General features: G+C 28.9%; 2 protein-coding genes across 2 annotated transcripts; both read right to left on the reverse strand.

Annotated features, from left to right (window-relative positions):
- Positions 1 to 8,369: 8,369 nt before the first annotated feature.
- LOC8266418 (protein YIF1B) lies at positions 8,370 to 11,935 on the reverse strand. Its single transcript, XM_002534092.4, has 5 exons — positions 11,768 to 11,935; positions 10,877 to 11,051; positions 10,052 to 10,150; positions 9,816 to 9,967; positions 8,370 to 8,861 (listed from the first exon to the last, which is right to left on the reverse strand). The coding sequence occupies exons 2-5, from the start codon at positions 11,045 to 11,047 to the stop codon at positions 8,474 to 8,476; spliced, it is 810 nt and encodes a 269-aa protein (XP_002534138.1). The 5' UTR covers positions 11,048 to 11,051; positions 11,768 to 11,935; the 3' UTR covers positions 8,370 to 8,473.
- Positions 11,936 to 14,690: 2,755 nt separating this feature from the next.
- Positions 14,691 to 20,863, reverse strand: LOC8266419. Its single transcript, XM_002534091.4, has 4 exons — positions 20,692 to 20,863; positions 19,801 to 19,975; positions 15,325 to 15,789; positions 14,691 to 15,197 (listed from the first exon to the last, which is right to left on the reverse strand). The coding sequence occupies exons 2-4, from the start codon at positions 19,969 to 19,971 to the stop codon at positions 15,042 to 15,044; spliced, it is 792 nt and encodes a 263-aa protein (XP_002534137.1). The 5' UTR covers positions 19,972 to 19,975; positions 20,692 to 20,863; the 3' UTR covers positions 14,691 to 15,041.
- Between the last annotated feature and the right edge of the window lie 878 nt (positions 20,864 to 21,741).

Below are 21,741 nucleotides of genomic sequence, written 5' to 3' on the forward strand. Positions count from 1 at the left end.
TTGTTCATTTGCATGTACTAGAATATTCATTTTCTATATGGATAATGTCCATTAGATGTAATATTCTATAATAATTAATTTTCATTACGGTTAATGTTTATGTTCATTTTATTTCATGTATTATTTATCAATGTTAATATTAATGTTCATTATCCGGTATTGCAATGTTTATTATCTATTTATATAATGTTCATCAATATTCTCAAATAAAAATATTAATTATTTATGAAAGCTTTTATTATTTTTGTGATGCATATTGAAAATTTTGTATGATTGATATAAACATTCATCATTTAAAGGCATAACATTTATTAGTTTATCAATAAATATTCATCATTAATGAAAATTATACCTACTAATTCATTCAAATGAGTATATATAATATAGACATAAGAAAAATCGTCCTTATATAGTTGGTAAACAAAAAAAACATCAAGTTAAAGTTATACTATAAATATTTATATTGTGGTACATATATTCTTTCAATAAAATTAAGTTAACAAATAATGAAAATTTTGCGTTTAAATAATGAACATTAAACACATGTTTAATGAACATTTAATACAAAAACAATGAATATAAATTTCTTTTTGAAAAAAATAAATTTATGTCAGAAAGCTCATTTGATGTTAATTCAAATCTTGAAGCCCATAGTTTTTAGTTCATATCTAGATTTCTGATCCATGTTTAAATCATCGGCCTACTGGCCAAGAGTTGGTTTAATAATTCCTCAAGATTATTGACATGTAATAAATAAGGAAGTAGAAAAATGGAAAGCAGTTTAATGAACATTTAATACAAAAACAATGAATATAAATTTCTTTTCGAAAAAAATAAATTTATATCAGAAAGCTCATTTGATGTTAATTCAAATCTTGAAGCCCATAGTTTTTAGTTCATATCTAGATTTCTGATCCATGTTTAAATCCTCGACCTACTGGCCAAGAGTTGGTTTAATAATTCCTCAAGATTATTGACATGTAATAAATAAGGAAGTAGAAAAATGGAAAGCAGTTACAAAATTTTTTAAAACGTTCTTAAAAAGTGAAAATGAAGGAATATAAATGTCAGCCAAGAAAGGAAAAACACGTTTATAATGTGTGATCCAGAAAGTTGAGTAAAGGCACAAAGTGGAGAGAAATAAAGACATGAAGTTGAGAAGAGTAAGAAAGCGGAGCAAGAAAGTTACATCATCAACATGTGCAATATGTAAAAAGCAACAGTACGTGTTCTCAAGATGGGGAGTTAATTAAGAACCAAGCCAAGAATGAAAACTAAATCAGAGCATCTCTAGAGCAATAGAAGTTTATAAATAGGAAATGCCCCTCTTGTGAGCAAATCCAAACCACCTAACCAATCAACCAAACCATAACAGACCTAGAGTCTATAAACTTTATGTTTATATTTCTCCTTAGATTAGAAAGCTATCTTTAGAATAGAACAATAATCCTTAGTATAGTCAAGCAATCCTCAACTTTAATTTACAATACATTCAAAGCTCTCAAGCGTTCATCAGCATTCAATTATATTTGTAAGTCGATTACTTTATGCAATCAAATTCCTAAGCTTTCCAGTTACTATTTCAACATTATATTTATTACATCTTGTTTCTTAGCTTATATTTTATATCATCGCTCTTAACTTACAGTAATTTAGCTTTCAGATTTATTTCATGTTTAATTTCACATCCTTAGCTCATAATTATATGCTCACAACTCAATTTTACATCATTAGCTCATTATTAGCTTAATTTTTAGCTTATTAATAAGCTCTACATAGTGATTTGGCAAAACTGTATTAGCTTAGCTAAGACCCCTAAATCCTTTATTATTTGCACAGTCATCTAGATTAGAAGTCAAATGGTCATGCATTTTATATTTATTGCACCCGTAGCAATTATTTGAAATAATCAACCTCTAGCACGCTCAACAATCAATTACATGTAAAAAGATCGAATACTAACCAAACAATAGTAAAATAATTGAAATCTAAATTCGATTAGATGAAATATTCATGCTCGACAAGTTTAGTGTAAAAAAAATAGGTAAAAGTTAGCCAAATAATTAAAGATTACTTAGCTCATGGATCTATCAAATTAGGTATCTCGAATTCGGTTCGTCAAGCTATTTTGTAGCTTTAATTTGACTCGATTAACATTAATTAATTCAATTCGAATATTTCTAAAGTTAATTCCAAACGAACTAGCTCAACTCAATTACATCAAAGTTAAAGGGTCAGCACAAGCACTAATTTTAAAATTATGCATGGCTTTCAGAACGAGACTTGTGCTAGCTTGGAAGAGGAAGAGAGAGTGGTATCTAGATTAAAAATTGGATAAGTAGTCTAGCTAGTACCAAATTTTTAACCCATATTGCCAATTAATATCAAATCTTCAATTTGATTCTAATGATTACCAAAACTTCAACAAAGTATTAATTTAGGATATCAAATCATTTTCTGGCCATTTAATGTTACTGTGTCAATTTGAAAAGAATATTCCTTAAGATTTTCTACATCATTATTGACACCTCATCAAAAAAGCTACCTCATCAGCAAATCTAATTTGAGAATAAGACATGATAGAGAAAATAAAATGAAAATGATAAAGTTGAAAGAAATATTTTGATATTATGGAATGTATTTGACTTAGTAATATATGATTCATTTGGAAATTCTATCTATTTTCGAAGAATTTAGTTTAGCTATAACAAATTTTACACAAATTTGATTATATAGAATACTAAATTAACTTTCACTCTATTTAAAGCATATAAATTTTAGATTCACAAATGAATTTTGTAAATGAATCCTAGATTATGACTTCTGTTAGTGGTACTACCTACTTCTGGCTTCCATGTACCTCTACGTCTCCCTTCCCTATTTTTGAGGATATTTGATTCAGAGGTTTGATACAGCTGATAGTTATTTCTCACTGAACAGTTATATTAAAGTGTTCGGTAAAGACTTAAGAAACAGCACCTGATAGCTGATTTAGTCTCAATCACCTGCTAATTGTATCAGCTCTATTTTAGAGCTTTTCTTATCAACTAATAACTTATTTGGATTTTTGTTTATTTGGATACTATTATTCTTATTAAAACTTATTAACAATAACTTATTTTAAATTGATCTCATATAATTAAATATTTATATTTTAAAATAAATAATTATTATTTTGAAATTATTTTTAATAGTTAAATAATTATAAAATTTAGAACTATGATATTTGAAATTAGAAATTTTTATTAGTAGAATTTAAATTTAGATTTTTTAAAATAATTTTATAAATATTTTTAATAAGAAATACGATTAAGCTAAAGAAAATTGTATCATGCTCTTTTTCTTCTCTTTTTACCCTTATCATCTCTCCTCTTCTCTTCTGGCTCTGCTTTTCTTTTTCTGTTTCTCTTTTCAATTTTCTCTTTTTGCTTGTTTTCTCGGAAAACTTTGCTCATAAAGTTTACAATTCTTTTAAATTATTCTTCTCAGAGAATGAGTTTTCAATGAAAAGAAAAATTCTAGAATCTTTTTGTTGTTTTTTTCTTAGAAATAATTGATTTTTTTCTCAATTTTTTTAAATTTTGTTCGAGAACTTCACATTTTAATTTAAATTCCTCATTTGGATATTCTTGAAAATCTTTATATTATCAATCATTTTTCTTTAATATTTTTATTGGTTCACTTAAAACTTCTCGTCTAATCAAATGGCACAAGTAGAGAAGCCTCAATAAAACATAGAAAACAATAATTTTCCTAAAGGTAATGCTATAAAGATTGACATCAAGACATCATATTGATCATAGTGTATGTTAAGAAACAGAAACAGAAAGAGAAGAGATTGAGTTAAGTCTTGGACTTTCTTTGAGGGTAGATTTGGAGTGGACCTAAGAGCTGAGAAACTTACGAGATCATCATCAATTCCAAATCTCCCAACAAGAGAAAATGTTGCTTTTATGGTACCTAGACTTGTTCATGGGCCTGGGTACCCGCCCAGGCCCGCACTCTTCGGGCCGGGCTTGGACAACAATTTTTGAGTATAAGCCTAACCCGGCCGGAACCCATAAAAAGGCTGTAATTCTCAAGCCAGGCTTGGAATTTATATAAAAATTCAAGTCCGGCCCGACCCAATGTCTAGTTTAGTTAGTAATGTCTAGTTTAGTTAGTAAAAAAAAAGAAATGTCATACCTATTATTCAAACCTGTGACCTTCAACTTAAAATTAAGTGCCAATACCACTTGGCTACTTATAATTTTTGTTTATAGTCTTATTGTCATTAATAATATATTAATCAAAACAAAACCCTAAATCTAAATATAACTACAATTTGGGACAAATTTAATAATTGATCGGGCCGGATTGGGCTTTTCGAAAAATTTCAAGCTCAGGCTTGGGCTCAGAGATATCAAAAAAATTTCGGGCCTGGGCGGCCTCGGGCTTGTCCAAAATCAAGCCAGGCCCGGCCTATGAACAGGTCTAACGGTACCTATAGGGAAGAGTATAACAATAATAGTAGTAGTGCAAATCTTGTAAGGACTTGCTCTTTGCCTAAAAAGACATATGAGTGGAGAAAGATAAAAGAGATGTAGATGCGTAGAAGAATGGAAACTAAAAGGAAAAGTTCAGAAAAATAAAGGAATCAAAAGGCACTTAAAGATAGGAAAGATAACAACTCTGAGGAATATAAGAGAGAAAATGGTACTATTAGTACCGATAATAGTATCATCAAGGTCAGTTTGTTAAGAATTTGGCTTAATACATTTGTGCCCCTTGAAATTGGCATATGATGGATCATTTTGCCCTCTATTCTTTCATAGAAACCATTTAGCCATTTCAACTTGCTTAAACTATAACTCATAAACATATTTTTACTTTGTTGGCAAAACTAGAGAAAAAAAATAAATTTTCTTTATTATATTTTAGTTATATTTAATTTACATAAAGAAATGAAACTAGCGTAAAATTAAAATTGAAAATTTTTTATATTGAAAAAATAATGATTCTGATTTATTTAATTAATTTAAATAAAACCTAAATTTAATTTTGTTATGTTAAGTTTGAGTCATTCAATTTTATTTTGTTACTTTTAAATCTAAAAGGATATAAATGAAAGAAAAAAATTTAAGAGAAGGGAAAGAGAATGATGAGTCACTTGTAGACATAAGTAAGAATAAAGTGAGTCATGTCTCCAACAAAGCAATAACGTGTTTATAAGTTATAATTTAGACAAATTGAGGTGGCTAAATGATTTTTTTTATGAAAAAATAGAGGGTAAAATGACTAATCGTGTCAAGTTCAGAGGATCGCGGATAGATTAACCCTAAGAACTTTAATGGCTTATTTGGAGTTGGTGGAGAAGAGATTTTACCATCATCATCATGAAAATTTAGAGAAAAAAAAAATTAGAGTGTGCCAAATTTGCTAATTATACAACATTTTTAACAAATCAATAACTGATGTGGAGAATCTCAATGAATATTTTTTCTCAAATTGCTACGTCAGCATCAAATGACCATAAAATAATATGCTACCCTAAATTGGTGCACTTTCTTGAAGTCTTGGTACCAATTAGAATTAAACTAAAGATTTAGTATCAATTGGTAACATTGATCTAAAGGTTTGGTACCAACTGCTATTTAGCCTTAAAAATTTGCAGTTGATGGTATTTCTTCCAGAATTATAGGTACATTTTTAAATTATTCTGCCTGTATCTCGTTATCGGCATTACAAATCAACTATTTTCATCCTCTGAATGATTAAATGATTTAAGCACATTGGAAAGTATTAATCCTCTTAGATTATCAAAATGATTTAAGCAGACTGTAAGTTTGTGAAGTCAAAGCATGCATACAGCAGCTGGGTTCATGCACGTTCCCTCCATCAACATATTCTCTAGTATGATCATCATAAAGTTGAAAAATAAAAATACAATAATTCAATTAAATAAATAAAAATATCATAAATATATATATATATATATATATATATAATTCTAAATAAAACTAAAAATAAAAATATAAAAACTCAATAAAACAAAATAAAATAATAGGTTTTGCCTATAAATTAATGAAGCAATTGAAGTATCATGCCCATGGAGAACATGGCCTTTTTGACTCATAAAATAATGTACCCATCACAAACTAACATCTAATCCTTCAGGAAACAAGAAAAGAAAAACAGAGGAGTTTTATTTTATTGGTACCATAACATTTATTTTATTAACTTTCAATACTTTTATTTTTATTTGAAATAAAGATACAGCAGACCTTCCGATGCAAATTCGTTGACATGAAGACCAAATATGATCCACATCTTCCTCCCGCCATTTGATGATCTATAGCTTAATAAATATCATTATTGATGAGGCTACGTATGTATATTTTCTCATCTTTAGCTTAAAGAATTGGCAAAATTAATATTACCTCTTTCAGGTATATATTAAAATTTAAAATTCTAACTCGGCATTTTTAAAAGTGAATTAGTACCTTTGACGTTTGTTTCCATTAACCATTACTTCCTTTTGTCTATCTTTTTTTCTGTTAGTCAAATGGTAAAAGATTTAAATGACTAAAGGAAAGTTCAATTTAGTTTTAAATTTATTATCAAGCATCAAGCTCGTCCAAAATTGATCTTTATTAAATTATTATTTAGAATTTATATTTTAAAATAATTTAAGTATCAAACTCATCTAAAATAATGTAATTTTATCTTTTAGTATAATATTTATAATTCTAATTTCTTATTATAATTTTTGTAAAGATAAAAATATTAAATTTTAACATGATTTAATCTTTAGACATAATAGGTCATATATAAAACTCTATGATTCAAACATACTAAATAAACAAATGGATATAATAGAATTACTGAGGTTCTAATTAACATATAATAATTTAGAGCATATTTATAGTCAAACTTAATTACTTGAAAACTGGTAATAATCAAGTTGGACAATTTAAACATACAAAGAGATCATACATGAGCATAAAAAAAAAAAGGTAAATTTTTAATATTCTAAAACAGTTAAATATTTTATTTTTATTCTTATCATAATTATCAAATTCTAATGTATAAATTCAAAATATATTATATTAAATGAAATTAGAGAATTATAACTCCCATCAAAGTATTAAGATGTAAATAAAAATTTAAATTATTCAAATTCAGAAAATTTCGATATGTTACACATATTGAAAAAATTTGTAATATAAAAAAAACCAAAGAGTTATATTAAAAAATATTAGTTTTTTTAGAAAATTAAATTAAATTTTTATAAAAGAAAAAAAATACTAAAATCTAATAATAATTTAATTTTAAACGAACTTGATCCTTGATAATAAATATAATGACTAAAATAAACTTTTTTAAGTCAATTAAACCCTTTGACCAATTGAGTAACATAAAAAAATAGACTGATATAACAGTTGACAGAAACAAACATCAAGGGTATAAATTCACTGTCAAAAATACAGAATTGAACTTGTAAATTTTAACAATCCTCATGGGGCAACAGTAATTTTCCCTAAAGAATTTCACCATTTTCTTACTCATCATATATGATCATAAAATACCAAGTAAATACAATTTCTTTCTCCCTTTTTATACATCTAATCATTATCTTTCTTCTTAAAACTATAACATCAAATTAGGCAATCAAACACCATCTCAAATAACTCCATAAGTTAGGATTAGGCCGTGGCAGAGCCACTTCATGGCACCTTCTAACTCAACACTTATGAACTAATCATAACCTAAGGGATTCATCTAAATATTCTCATTGCCTAATTTAATGTTATGGTTTTAAGAAAGAAGAAAAAAAGGCAACAAGTTACCCTCATCAATTGTAATATTAACGAGTTAAAAATGATCAATCATAATGTGGCAGGACACTCCAATATCTTTCATTTAAACTAAAAATAGTATAAAATTCTCGTGGCCACTAACTACTGACATAAAGAATATTCTACAAATATATGTTTTTTTTCTTTTTCTATTTGCTATGTCTAACAATTTTAAAGCAGAAGATGTTGGAATACCTCCGTTTGAAACAAAAATAAAATTACGAGTATTAGAAAAGATATCAATTAAAATCTAGCTTTGATCACCAAGGAAAGATAAGAAAAACAACATTACAAGAAGGATAAATCTTCCTCTTCCTCTAGATAAATTAAAGGTGTAATAAGGAAACTACAAAACTAACAAGGTTAAAGCTATCCAATAATAAATCAATCTATATTCATCAATGCTCTTCAGCATTCCAAGAGTTCTCCTATTTTATCAATTCGACTATCTAAAAGTTTGTAAATAAGAATCTTCCAACATCTACAGCACCCTAACATTCCAACAAGGCAGAGGATTCAGAAACCAAAAAGTAAAACCTGAAAAGTTTTTAACTACAGCAAAAGCTTTCTATAAAAATTCAATGGCTCTACAAACACATAACTGTTTCTTAATACAAATGCAAAGTAATTCAGTTTTAGAAAAGCCAATTAATTGTAATGTTGCCAAGCCACGTGAAAAGTGGGAACTGAGCCAAAGCAATGAATAGCAAGAGATAATGATGCCTGCTCGAATCATAAGTCCTCACCTCTGCGAAAAGTACTCTCTTCATAGTCTTCACCAAGAAAATTCCCATGCATAAGCAGGCCCATGGCATCAAAAAGTAGTAAGAGTAGTTGATGAAGATCCTCCCGAGGACAGCAATACACATCCCTGTGAAAGTATAACCAGCATATGCCACAATATCTAACAAGGGTGCCTCTCCACTGCCCAATGAAAGCAAAGTTACTTTAAGCAAAGCAACTTGCATAAACCAGCCAAGTAATCCTTTCACAAACAGCCAATTAAGGTTTTCTGGACTAAACCTGCATCAAACCAAAAAGTGATAGATGGAATCAAGATTATCAAATCTACTGCCAGCAAGAACCAAGAACGCCATTTAAGAAAAAAAAAAAAAAAAAACTATTAGTATGCATAACAATTCAACATTAGTACAGAAACCAAATTTTGACACTGAATTAAATATCACTAAAAACATTAAAAGGTAACAGAGGTAATAATCCAAAATCCTAAAATTCAGCATCACTACAGCAACCATGTTAGTGGCATATTGTACCAACTTTCGCCAGAATTATGTATTGAAGGTGGAGTTATTAATTCAAAATCCCAAAATAAAGCCATATGCAGAAGGCGAGTGACATGCACAAGGCAAGCCACCTAGTATATCCAATTTACCATTCTTTTCAAGTGCTTTATGCCATGGGAGAAGGCCCGTTTAATAGGAAGGACAAACTACTTCTGGCACCACTTAAAAATGATATATACATATATATATATAAGAGAAATTAAACAGACAGATATAGATAGAATGCACATAAAATTAAAAACTAAAAGGAAGAAAAAAGACAAAAAAAAGGGGTGGGTGAGCTGTAGCAATCAGAGTGCCATCATTGTGAACAGTGCTACGGCTGCCACTATGCAATGCTCCCACCTAAGCTACTGTAGCCGCCATTGCCATATAATTAATGCCCAAATAATTTTCCGTTACCCTTTTTATCAGTATTTGTTTATATTGCTCTGTCAAATCAGCACCATAGCCAAAGCAGCTAGTGAAGTAAGAACAACAATTCCTCCATACTACTGTTTATTAAGATAGCAAACAAAGCATATCTTACCACAGAATTATGACACGACAAGAACAAAAGATGTAAAGAGAAGCTGTTCATGTATATATCTAAAAGAGAGTTAATTGGCCTGTCAGCTTCATGTTGTAGGTGTTAAGCCATAGATGAGCTAATTAGAGAATACAATGCACTTACTTTCCATTAAGTCCCAATGACAAGCCAGCAAGCACAATGTATGTGCCAAATGCCATGAAGGGAATGTACAAGTCTGGTGCATTTATATCATAAATTGGAGGTTTGTAGGAAAGCCTGCCCCCTACAGGCTCTGTTATCCGTGTCCAATGACCCTGTAGAAAAGAAGAAAGGCATAAACTGTATATGAACAAAATAAAATGCTGTAAGAACCAGAAGAAAAGATGGCAGTGGCTTACCCTGTGCAGAAATGGAAATAGAACAACCTTCAATTTGTTTCTCACATATTGATCGTTCACTTGAAAATAGTACTGGGGATCAGAGAAATACCTACTTATCTGTTCATTTTTTTTGAGAAAAAGAAGTCAGCTATAGCCACATACCTTCAAATGTTGCTTGATAACAAAAGAAACCACTGCATTTATACAAAATTGAGAACATTTTGGACATTTCAATCACTTAACGACACCAAGACAAGGGCATTAGAGAATCCCATGGAATCAAATATCAGAACCATAACAAATAATTTGAACAAGTATCGGATAAAAATTAATATGTAACTGTTACTGTAACAAGCATTTAGAATGACGTTTTATTTTCTATTTCATGGAAGGCACTTGTACTATTTTCCTTCACTCCAACAAACAACCAAGCCAAATAAAGTTAAAATTTGGGCATTATCAACCCTCAGTGCATCATTTTTTAAATTCATTCAATGCCTAATATAGCATCAGGAACATCTGGGGAGATAAAAGGAAAAAGAAGAAAAAAAAAAAGGCACCGCAGCAGCATATGGAAACCATGCCAAGGGAAAATAATTTTCATTTTTCACAAACAAGGTTGACACCAGGAAATCATTTCGAAAAGCACAGCAATCCACAACATCACAAATCTAAGTTCAAATGTGAGTGTAAGCGTGTAAAAGCACTAGAAATGTTAACTAAAGAACTTTGAGCATGTAAGTTCCATAACAATGAATTTTAAGAACCTTGAGCACATGTAGCATTCCACTTAGAACAAAGCAAAAGGCCTAAAACAAAGCAGTTAAAATGCTATATACTCACATTGCTTTGTACATATTCAGAGCTGGATCCAAGAATTTTCTCTCCATAAGCACCAAGTCCGCCTCTAATAAGTCCAGAACCAGCTCCATAAAACGCATTCCCAAATGGATTCGGCTGAGGATTTGTTGGCGGCCTTGGAACCCCAGGCTGAGTTCCAACATTGTTATACATTTCTCTATAATAGGCACAAAGAACAGGTAGAAAAATTCAGAACAGATTTGTTCCAGAAGAAGTACCAATCAGTTCAATCAACTGAGAACAGATTAGCAATCCCCATACTATATATATAATTAAATCTAAGCCCTAATTAGTATCGTTAAAGAAATACTATATAGTGTTGAGACCTATCAATTTCCTTTTCCAACTTCAGAATATTCACATAAACGCAAAGTTTTCACTTTTTTACTTCAACATGAAGAAATCTCTAAATTTTTAGAGAGTTCCAAACATAATGACCTTATTGGAAACAGATCATGTGCAAGATTTCAATTGTAAGATCATGTCATTTTCTTTGGCATGATTTCATTTCTTTCAAAATGCCTTGCTTTTTCTTAAGTTGAAATACTCAACGGACCTTTCTGGGCTTTGAATTAACGCAAAAACCATAATGAATTCTAAGAAAATATCGACTTTCCAGACAAAAGAATTGACTAAATAAAATTCACTTGAATTCAATTCTTGCACTTTTAGATATAAGAGCTATCGATTTTCTTTTTCCAACTTCAACATATACATATATATATTCCATTTTTTTGACTTTAAACACTAAATGAATCTTTAGAGAGTTTGCAAACATAATATATGAAAAGAATCGAAGACTAAAGAAAAATACAACGATGACAAATCTATACAACATAAACAGTGTGAGAGACAGAGATATGAAAGTATGACCTGAAAACGGCGATGTGAGAGCCGGCGGATATCGCGGCGGCTGTAGATCTAAGTTCCGGCGAAAGATTACCGGTGAAGGGAATCTAAAACAGGCTATAGTGAGAAGCAATTGGGAATTTGAAGTAACAGGTCGGTGAGAAATGCTATTAAAGGAAATTAAAAGACAAACAAAAGCGAAGTAACTTGATGTATTTTGTCACGTGATCTGCACATGCAACCATTTTGTTCCTTTTTTTTTGCTTGCGATTGCATCAATAGACCAATAAGAAACTCTATTCTTCTAAAGAAAAAACTATAATTTTTGGTTTTCTCCTAATCATATTATGTGATATGTGATTTTAGCTGGTAACTAAATGATTATCCCGCGCTATGTATAATTTAATTTAAAATTATTATATTACAAAGATTTAGCAAAAATTTGATATATATATTATTGAGTTTTTTATTGGATATATAAATAGGTTATACCTTTTTAAATTTTTAAGTACTTATTAATTTTAATGACAATCAGATTTACTAAGAAAAGTTTTTTTTATTTTTTTACATGATTTAATATTTTTTATAGTTTAAATTCTTTAATTTTTTTATATTCATGGCATCTATATAAAATTAAATAAATAGAAGTGTTTCATAAAATTAAATAAATTAAATATTTTAATAATATAAATCGAATCAAATTAAATTATTATGTCATAACTTGATTTAATATTAGAGTATTTCATTTATATTTCAATTTTTTTTGGTTGATCTAGTATTTTATATATTTTAAATATATAATTCAGTAATATCTTTCTTACTTTACATATAAAATATAAAAATATTTTATGTTATTTTTTAATTTACTAAATTATAGAAAATCTCTTTTTAATTAACTTAATTTTTTATTTAATAGTCCAATAATCTAGTTGAAATATTTTTAAAATGAAATGCAATTAGAGATGAAAGGTATAAATAAATATAAATATTATAATTCAAAAAATAGTTTTTTAATTGATAAGAGAATTATTCAACTATGATAACGGAAAATCTTAAAAAATCTAATCAAAAATTAGAATTATAAAAGAAATTTGGAGAAAATAAGTACTATTAGGTACTTAAAATTTATAATTAAAGTGTTGTATATTGTAATACAATATTTGAAAAGGAAATTAATTAAAGTGAAAATTATGAATAAGAATTTAAAAGAATATAGGAATATAAAATAATTAAATATCTTAATTAAAATGGTGGAAGTTGTAACATAATACTCTTCAAAATAGTAGAAAAATATGTTAGAATAGATTAACTCTCTAAAAGTTAAAAGAAAATAATTTAAAAATCATATGACATGCCATGTAAGATAAAGAAAAATAATATTAAAACATTGCTCTCGTGTGTGTATATATATATATATATATATATATATTAAATTGTATAAAAATCTAATTTAGAAATTATTTTTTAATAAATACATTAAAACTACTTTATTTATTAATATAAAATTAATTCTATTAACAAAGTCTTTTTACTTGAAACTAAATTCTAATGAAACATATGTAAGATAGATATAAAATTATTATTATACATTATAACTAAATTATATTAAAAGTAAAAACTAAATTAAATATTTTTGTTTTAATCTACACTGGTTAATTTCACATAAAAAATGTTGAAGTTCGTAAATCTACTATCAATGAAGAAGTCTCGATAATCTTGTATGTAAAAAATTGAGCTTTTTATCAATCATTCAAATAAGATTAATACGAGTAAAATTTTTATTTTTAATATAACCCAATTTTAGTGTCTAATAAATAATAATAATTTTTAACTATTTATTTTATTTAAAAATTTAAAATTAAACTACACAGTAATTTAATAATATTAAATAAAGTAATAAATATTTTTATAAGAAGTAATAAATTGATTTCATTGACTTATATCTAAAAGGAAAAAATATCATGGTATTATAATATAATAAAAAACAGTAAATATATATTTTTTTAAAATTAATTAATAACTTATGGTAGGAATCAAATTTTGACTCATTTTATATTACGGTAAGAATTAAATTAAGAATGATATAAGAATTAATTAGATCAATTTATTAATGATAAGAATAAATAATTAGCATATATATATCAATATGTAACAAAAATAATTTTATGATGGATAAAAAGGATAATTAAAAGATCAATAATGCCTAAGGAATCAAATTGATCAACAATAAATGTGGATATCATTTTTTAATTTTAATTTTATTGAAATCTTTTCTAGCGTATTTTTTAAAAAAAAATTATTTTTACCATATTATAAAATTCTGAGAAATACTTGAATAGACTTTAATTGATTGTATTTGTAAATGAAATTATAAAAATATATTAATACCAAATTAAAATAGAATAGACAAGAATTTTAATAGAGAATTGATTATTTATATCAATTCATAATTTTTCTAGCTATGTAGACACTGTCTGCAAGCTGAATTAGCGGACAGAACTGTCCACGAGTAAAAAGAAAACATTAATGGTTGTCCCTTTACTTTAAGTGGCGGATAATAATATATATATAAGGGTTGTCCACCCATAGAAGTGGCTTACATAAAAAATTGTTAAATGTTCTTTTGGTATTATAATATTTGTCAAATTTTAATTATTCTAATTTTAAGTAATTAATATAACTTATTTATAACAAATTTGATATATGTGATTAAACTAAAACAGTATTACAATTAAAATATAAATTTAAATAAAAATAATTTATATAAGAATTTTGATTCGGTCCTCTAGTAAAATCCTGTCCTCCAAAAGAATTTATCTGTAATGGTAATCCGTAGCTAGTAAAATTTCTAAAGCATTAAAAGAATATGTTAAAATTTAATATGTTTAAAAATCAAAAAACTCAATTGACCGGTTATCAATTAACAGGTAAGTTTACTGTTCATGAATTTATAAATTAATATATATAGTTAGATTTTTAAAAATAAATTTATAAATTAATACATCTGGTTAGATTTTAAAAAATGACCAACAATTCGGTCTGTGACCACCCTTACTCCAGGGTGTTGGATTTAAACTCAAGCACCTCAGTTCAGGAGATATTACGTGGGCAGTGCCAGTGATTGAGCATCTCTCTATTCAGCGGTTGGCCCTGCCTTTTCTTTTACAGCATTTACTGGTAAATGCATGTCCAGATTCCTAACTGAAGCAAATATATTCTCCACTTCAAAAGCGTATGAACAACTAGCATGATGATGCACTTTTCATTCTGTTAAGCTATAATATTTGCAACTAAACATCTACCAATCATCCCCAACTCTCATGTTATAACTGCGAGCCAACTTTTGAGCAGATCGATCACTCATAATGCTTTCTATCATCTCATACTTCCTATAATTTGATTTTAGAGTCTCCAGCTGCTGCTTATGTAGCTTCTCTTCCCTTTCCACCTGTCGCTGGAGAGGGGAATCACCATTTAAAACAACATACTAGTCAACATAGTCGGAAAACTGGAGTTATGGGGAAAATGTGGAACGGTGACCAAATAAACTCCAACAGATGTTCTCAAATGCATAAACTTACCTTGAGCAAGAATGAAGCTTCAGCAGCATGCTTCCAGGTAAGGCGTTTCAGTTTTTCCGCAACCTCAAAGTGAGGGTGACTTGGGTCTAGCCAACGGCACTGTATCTTTCTACCAGGCTTCACTGGGCGGTCATCAAACATCTCAACTTCAGCAGCACGTGCCCTCACAGGCCTTGGCATCCCAGACACCATAAAAGGAAATTGTTCTATCTCTTGGATGACAGCAACAGCTTGCTTGACCTCCTTCATCTCCACCAAAGCACAACAGGTGCTATACTTAGGTTCTAAGTAGTTTGGAATGAACTTTACATCCATGACGGTTCCAAACTGATTTAAAGCAGTTCTTAAGACAGGTTCAGTAACATGTGGTGAGAGGTTGTCAACATAAACTGTCCGCTCTATTTTTTTTAGAAATGCAGCAAACTCTGCTTCAGCTGTAGATTCCATGTAGGTAATGCACCCAATCTAACAACAACCAAGAACAAGTGTTAGCCAAGTAAGCAATTATAAGTTTTCCAGTCCAATATTATATAGACAACATTCTTTGGGCTCTAGCCAATGCAACACATGCCATATCCACTATATCATATTCATAATTAAATAATATTGAGTATAGAGATCAATAACTTGCATATTAAGGAAAAGTTTCAAGATTGGCGCAAAGCAAACTGTGAATTGCAAATCTCGTCATTCTTATCCTTTTCTTTTTTCTCATCTCTTACCAAGTCATTCCCTATCAACCAATTATTAAATCTTGGACTAGACCACAAAGCATACCAAACGTCGGCTCTCATGCTGGATTTTCAAAATTATTAAAAGTTCAAGAGCAAACCCAAATCCATTATTTTAAAGAGATGAACCCCAAGAAATCTGGAGACTGCTAAATGCACAGATATGCTAACACTTTATGAAGTGGAGTAACTTTCAACACAAAATTTCATATCTAAAAACCAAAAGATGGGATAGATATGCAAAATGAAAAACATCCAATAACATTGACAGGAATTTAAAAGGATATAATACAACAGTAATACTAGAAACAATGATACAACAGTAATACTAGAAACAAAAATCTACTTATAGAAACTCTTTATATAATCACCACTCAAACACAACAAAAGACCATAAAGCAAAGGCCCATGTAAATACCATTCAAGTAGCCGCTCTTTAAAGCAAATGGTTGGACTGCCAAATAAAAGGCAGCCCCTCCCCTCGATACTATAAGCCAATCCCATCCCAATACCAATTGTTAACTTAAGATCTCTCCAATATAATTTCAAGCTTTATCATTTGCCTATTCTTCGAGGTCCTCATTTAGGCAGGTTTAAAACTTATATCATATATACCTACTCAAGATAGAAGTAAGATAAATAATTAGCTAAACAGCCTTACACTTTATGATTTACCACAAATTCAAAGAGTTAAAGTACAAGCCTTTAGTCAGAGTACTGCAGCAGTCTCACTTATTCTCCACAGTTGAATAAGAGCAGGCACAAACACTGTGCATATCATAAAACTCTAAAATTTTTATTAAAATAAGGAAATCAAAATGTTGATAAGTGAGATCAAATTATATTATATAAATTTAAATAGCAGTGAACCCAACCCAGCCAGTCAAATACAAGTATTGTAAAGATGAACCTAGTTTCTTCTGTTACTGTTCTATCTTTTCCGCTGATACAATATACCCTAGATAAAGTTATTTTATTTAAATCGTACAACACCATACCATTTAAAAGGAATTCAAATCTTTCTGCCATCCAAGAACTTTTCTTTTCTATCAGCAGAACAAAAGACGGTAGTTCTTTAAGATGGAAACCGGAAACATCAGATAGTACAAGATTAGATTCACATAAAGATGCTCCAACAAATCCAGCTACCAGCTCTTCTAGACCTTCCTAAAAATGAGATAATGGATGGCCAACTTTATTTTCCAATCTAGACACATAAGATAACGTGAAGCAGGCTTGAACATTTACTGAATTCCAACAAAAATGTAAAAGCTCCATGTTTTTTCCATTTTTGAAGAGCTGCTGATTACGACAAAATTGCAAACCCTAAACCCACCCTGTCCTCTGTCTCCCTCTTTTAAATTTTAAATTCAAAACAATAGAGTCAAGAAAAGAAAAATAGAGTTAACAAACAAAAGAAAAAGAATAACATTATAGTTAAAGATAACCCATCAACAATTAAAATCCAGATGGTAAATAAAGAAAAAGAAATCACACATTTACAAAAGAATTCCTATTACAAAGAAAAAAAATGCATTTATTTAGTTGATGTGGAAATGCCAATTTAGACGATTAGCATAAAATTTGGTTCTTGAAAAAGTACCAATTAGCAACAAGAAGCATCTCTCTTTCTCAGTTCAATCAAATTGAACATTTAAGTTAATTTCTTCAAAATCCAAAACTTGCATAATTTTTTCAAAATCCATATAATGTCTTTGTTTGGAATGAATCTCGACTCCAACTTAATTCTATTATATTCTTGTTATAATTTTTTTTTCAAGTTGAATGAATTAAAAATTCTAGCAGACCCAATTCTTGCATGAAATGGACTAGATAGAATTCAATTCTTGCATTTTTGAACATTCCAAACAGACTCTTAATAACCCTAATTATTAGCCTTGTCTATAAAACTGAAAACTATCAAGCTTTTCTTGTAATCTAAATACTTGAACAAAAGCCAAAAAGATAATAAACACTACGCACTGTATGTACAACAATAGCAATCTATCTAATAATAATAATAATAATCCATACTTATAGGAGAAAGAGAGCGAGAGATTTTGAAAGTAAGACCTACAATGGGAAATATGAGTGGCGGGCGACTATAAGCGACAGTAAATATGCGTTCCGGCGAGGCTCCGGTGAAGGGAATCGAAAAGTAACCGGTCGGTGAGAGTGCTAATAAAGGAGAGAGTGAAACACCCAAAAGCGTGAGAATATATGATTTATATTGTCACGTGGTATGCATATGCAATCCCCATTTTTAAAATTCTAATTTTTAGACAATTGTGCAATGGACAAAGGATTAGTTTACCCCTAAATTTGTGTGAAAGATCAAATAGATCCAATTTTAACTTTTTAGCACATTGCAGTGGCAGCAATAAGTCATGTATGATGGTGGTGAGGTAGCTTTAGTGCTGAAAGTACATGCAGTGGCAGTGAACGAATTTAGGGGTAAACTAATCCTTTGTCCATTGCACAATTGTCTAAAAATTAGAATTATAAAAATGGGGATTGCATATGCATACCACGTGACAATATAAATCATATATTCTCACGCTTTTGGTGTTTCACTCTCCTTTATTAGCACTCTCACCGACCGGTTACTTTTCGATTCCCTTCACCGGAGCCTCGCCGGAACGCATATTTATTGTCGCTTATAGTCACCCGCCACTCATATTTCCCATTGTAGGTCTTACTTTCAAAATCTCTCGCTCTCTTTCTCCTATAAGTATGGATTATTATTATTATTAGATAGATTGCTATTATTGTACATATAGTGTGTAGTGTTTATTATCTTTTTGGCTTTTGTTCAAGTATTTAGATTACAAGAAAAGCTTGATAGTTTTCAGTTTTATAGACAAGGCTAATAATTAGGGTTATTAAGAGTCTGTTTGGAATGTTCAAAATGCAAGAATTGAATTCTATCTAGTCCATTTCATGCAAGAATTGGGTCTGCTAGAATTTTTAATTCATTCAACTTGAAAAAAAAATTATAACAAGAATATAATAGAATTCAGTTGGAGTCAAGATTCATTCCAAACAAAGCCATTATATGGATTCTCAAAAAATTATGCAAGTTTTGGATTTTGAAGAAATTAACTTAAATATTCAATTTGATTGAACTGAGAGAGAGAGAGAGAGAGAGAGAGAGAGAGAGATATGTTTCTTGTTGCTAATTGGTACTTTTTCAAGAAGAACCAATTTTTATGCTGATCGTCTAAATTGGCATTTCCACATCAACTAAATAAATGCTTTTTCTTTCTCTGTACTAGGAATTCTTTTGTAAATGTGTGATTTCTTTTTCTTTTTTTACCATCTGGATTTTAATTGTTGATCGGCTATTATTAACTTTAATGCTTTTCTTTTTCTTTTGTTGGTTTGTTTGTTAACTCACTTATCAACATTTTGATTTCCTTATTTTAATAAAAAATTTAGAGTTTTATGATATGCACAGTGTTTGTGCAGCAGCATATGGAAACCATGCTAGGGAAAATAATTTTCTTTTTTCACAAACAAGGTTGACACCAGGAAATCATTTCGAAAAACACAGCAATCCACAACATCACAAATCTAAGTTCAAATGTGAGTGTAAGCATGTAAAAGCACTAGAAATGTTAACTAAAGAACTTTGAGCATGTAAGTTCCATAACAATGAATTTTAAGAACCTTGAGCACATGTAGCATTCCACTTAGAACAAAGCAAAAGGCCTAAAACAAAGCAGTTAAAATGCTATATACTCACATTGCTTTGTACATATTCGGAGCTGGATCCAAGAATTTTCTCTCCATAAGCACCAAGTCCACCTCTAATAAGTCCAGAACCAGCTCCATAAAACGCATTCCCAAATGGATTCGGCTGAGGATTTGTTGGCGGCCTTGGAACCCCAGGCTGAGGTCCAACATTGTTATACATTTCTCTATAATAGGCACAAAGAACAGGTAGAAAAATTCAGAACAGATTTGTTCCAGAAGAAGTACCAATCAGTTCAACCAACTGAGAACAGATTAGCAATCCCCATACTATATATATAATTAAATCTAAGCCCTAATTAGTATCGTTAAAGAAATACTATATAGTTTTGAGACCTATCAATTTCCTTTTCCAACTTCAGAATATTCACATAAACGCAAAGTTTTCACTTTTTTACTTCAACATGAAGAAATCTCTAAATTTTTAGAGAGTTCCAAACATAATGACATTATTGGAAACAGATCATGTGCAAGATTTCAATTGTAAGATCATGTCATTTTCTTTGGCATGATTTCATTTCTTTCAAAATGCCTTGCTTTTTCTTAAGTTGAAATACTCAACGGACCTTTCTGGGCTTTGAATTAACGCAAAAGCCATAATGAATTCTAAGAAAATATCGACTTTCCAGACAAAAGAATTGACTAAATAAAATTCACTTGAATTCAATTCTTGCACTTTTAGATATAAGAGCTATCGATTTTCTTTTTCCAACTTCAACATATACATATATATATTCCATTTTTTTGACTTTAAACACTAAATGAATCTTTAGAGAGTTTGCAAACATAATATATGAAAAGAATCGAGGACTAAAGAAAAATACAACGATAACAAATCTATACAACATAAACAGTGTGAGAGACAGAGATATGAAAGTATGACCTGAAAACGGCGATGTGAGAGCCGGCGGATATCGCGGCGGCTGTAGATCTAAGTTCCGGCGAAAGATTACCGGTGAAGGGAATCTAAAACAGGCTATAGTGAGAAGCAATTGGGAATTTGAAGTAACAGGTCGGTGAGAAATGCTATTAAAGGAAATTAAAAGACAAACAAAAGCGAAGTAACTTGATGTATTTTGTCACGTGATCTGCACATGCAACCATTTTGTTCCTTTTTTTTTTGCTTGCGATTGCATCAATAGACCATTAAGAAACTCTATTCTTCTAAAGAAAAAACTATAATTTTTGGTTTTCTCCTAATCATATTATGTGATATGTGATTTTAGCTGGTAACTAAATAATTATTCCGCGCTATGTATAATTTAATCTAATATCAATAAAAATTATAAAATTATAAAATTATTATATTACAAAGATTTAGCAAAAATTTAATATATATATTATTGAGTTTTTTATTGGATATATAAATATGTTATACCTTTTTTAATTTTTAAGTACTTATTAATTTTAATGACAATCAGATTTACTAAGAAAAGTTTTTTTATTTTTTTACATGATTTAATATTTTTTATAGTTTAAATTCTTTAATTTTTTTTATATTCATAGCATCTATATAAAATTAAATAAATAGAAGTGTTTCATAAAATTAAATAAATTAAAAATTTTAATAATATAAATCGAATCAAATTAAATTATTATGTCATAACTTGATTTAATATTAGAGTATTTCATTTATATTTCAATATTTTTTGGTTGATCTAGTATTTTATATATTTTAAATATATAATTCAGTAATATTTTTCTTACTTTACATATAAAATATAAAAATATTTTATGTTATTTTTTAATTTACTAAATTATAGAAACTCTAACCTAAAAATTCTTTTTAATTAACTAAATTCTTTACTTAAAATTGAACCATATCAAAATAATCTCATCGAAATATTTTTAAGATGAAATACAGTAAGAGATGAAAGTATAAATAAATATAAATATTATAATTTAAAAAATAATTTTTTTAATTGATAAGATA

The sequence above is a fragment of the Ricinus communis genome, chromosome 8, assembly GCF_019578655.1.
Source record: "Ricinus communis isolate WT05 ecotype wild-type chromosome 8, ASM1957865v1, whole genome shotgun sequence".
Classification (NCBI taxonomy): Eukaryota; Viridiplantae; Streptophyta; class Magnoliopsida; order Malpighiales; family Euphorbiaceae; genus Ricinus; species Ricinus communis.

Coding starts and splice junctions, on each gene's coding strand:
- LOC8266418 (XM_002534092.4), bottom strand. CDS start 11,047: ATGTATAACAATGTTGGAACTCAGCCTGGGGTTCCAAGGCCGCCAACA. Junction 9,968..10,051: donor TATTTCCATTTCTGCACAGG/GTAAGCCACTGC, acceptor TCTTTTCTACAG/GGTCATTGGACACGGATAAC. Junction 8,862..9,815: donor TCATTGGGACTTAATGGAAA/GTAAGTGCATTG, acceptor GGTTTGATGCAG/GTTTAGTCCAGAAAACCTTA.
- LOC8266419 (XM_002534091.4), bottom strand. CDS start 19,971: ATGTATAACAATGTTGGACCTCAGCCTGGGGTTCCAAGGCCGCCAACA. Junction 15,790..19,800: donor CCGAATATGTACAAAGCAAT/GTGAGTATATAG, acceptor GGTTGTTGTTAG/ATTGGGTGCATTACCTACAT. Junction 15,198..15,324: donor AAGCTTCATTCTTGCTCAAG/GTAAGTTTATGC, acceptor TCCCCTCTCCAG/CGACAGGTGGAAAGGGAAGA.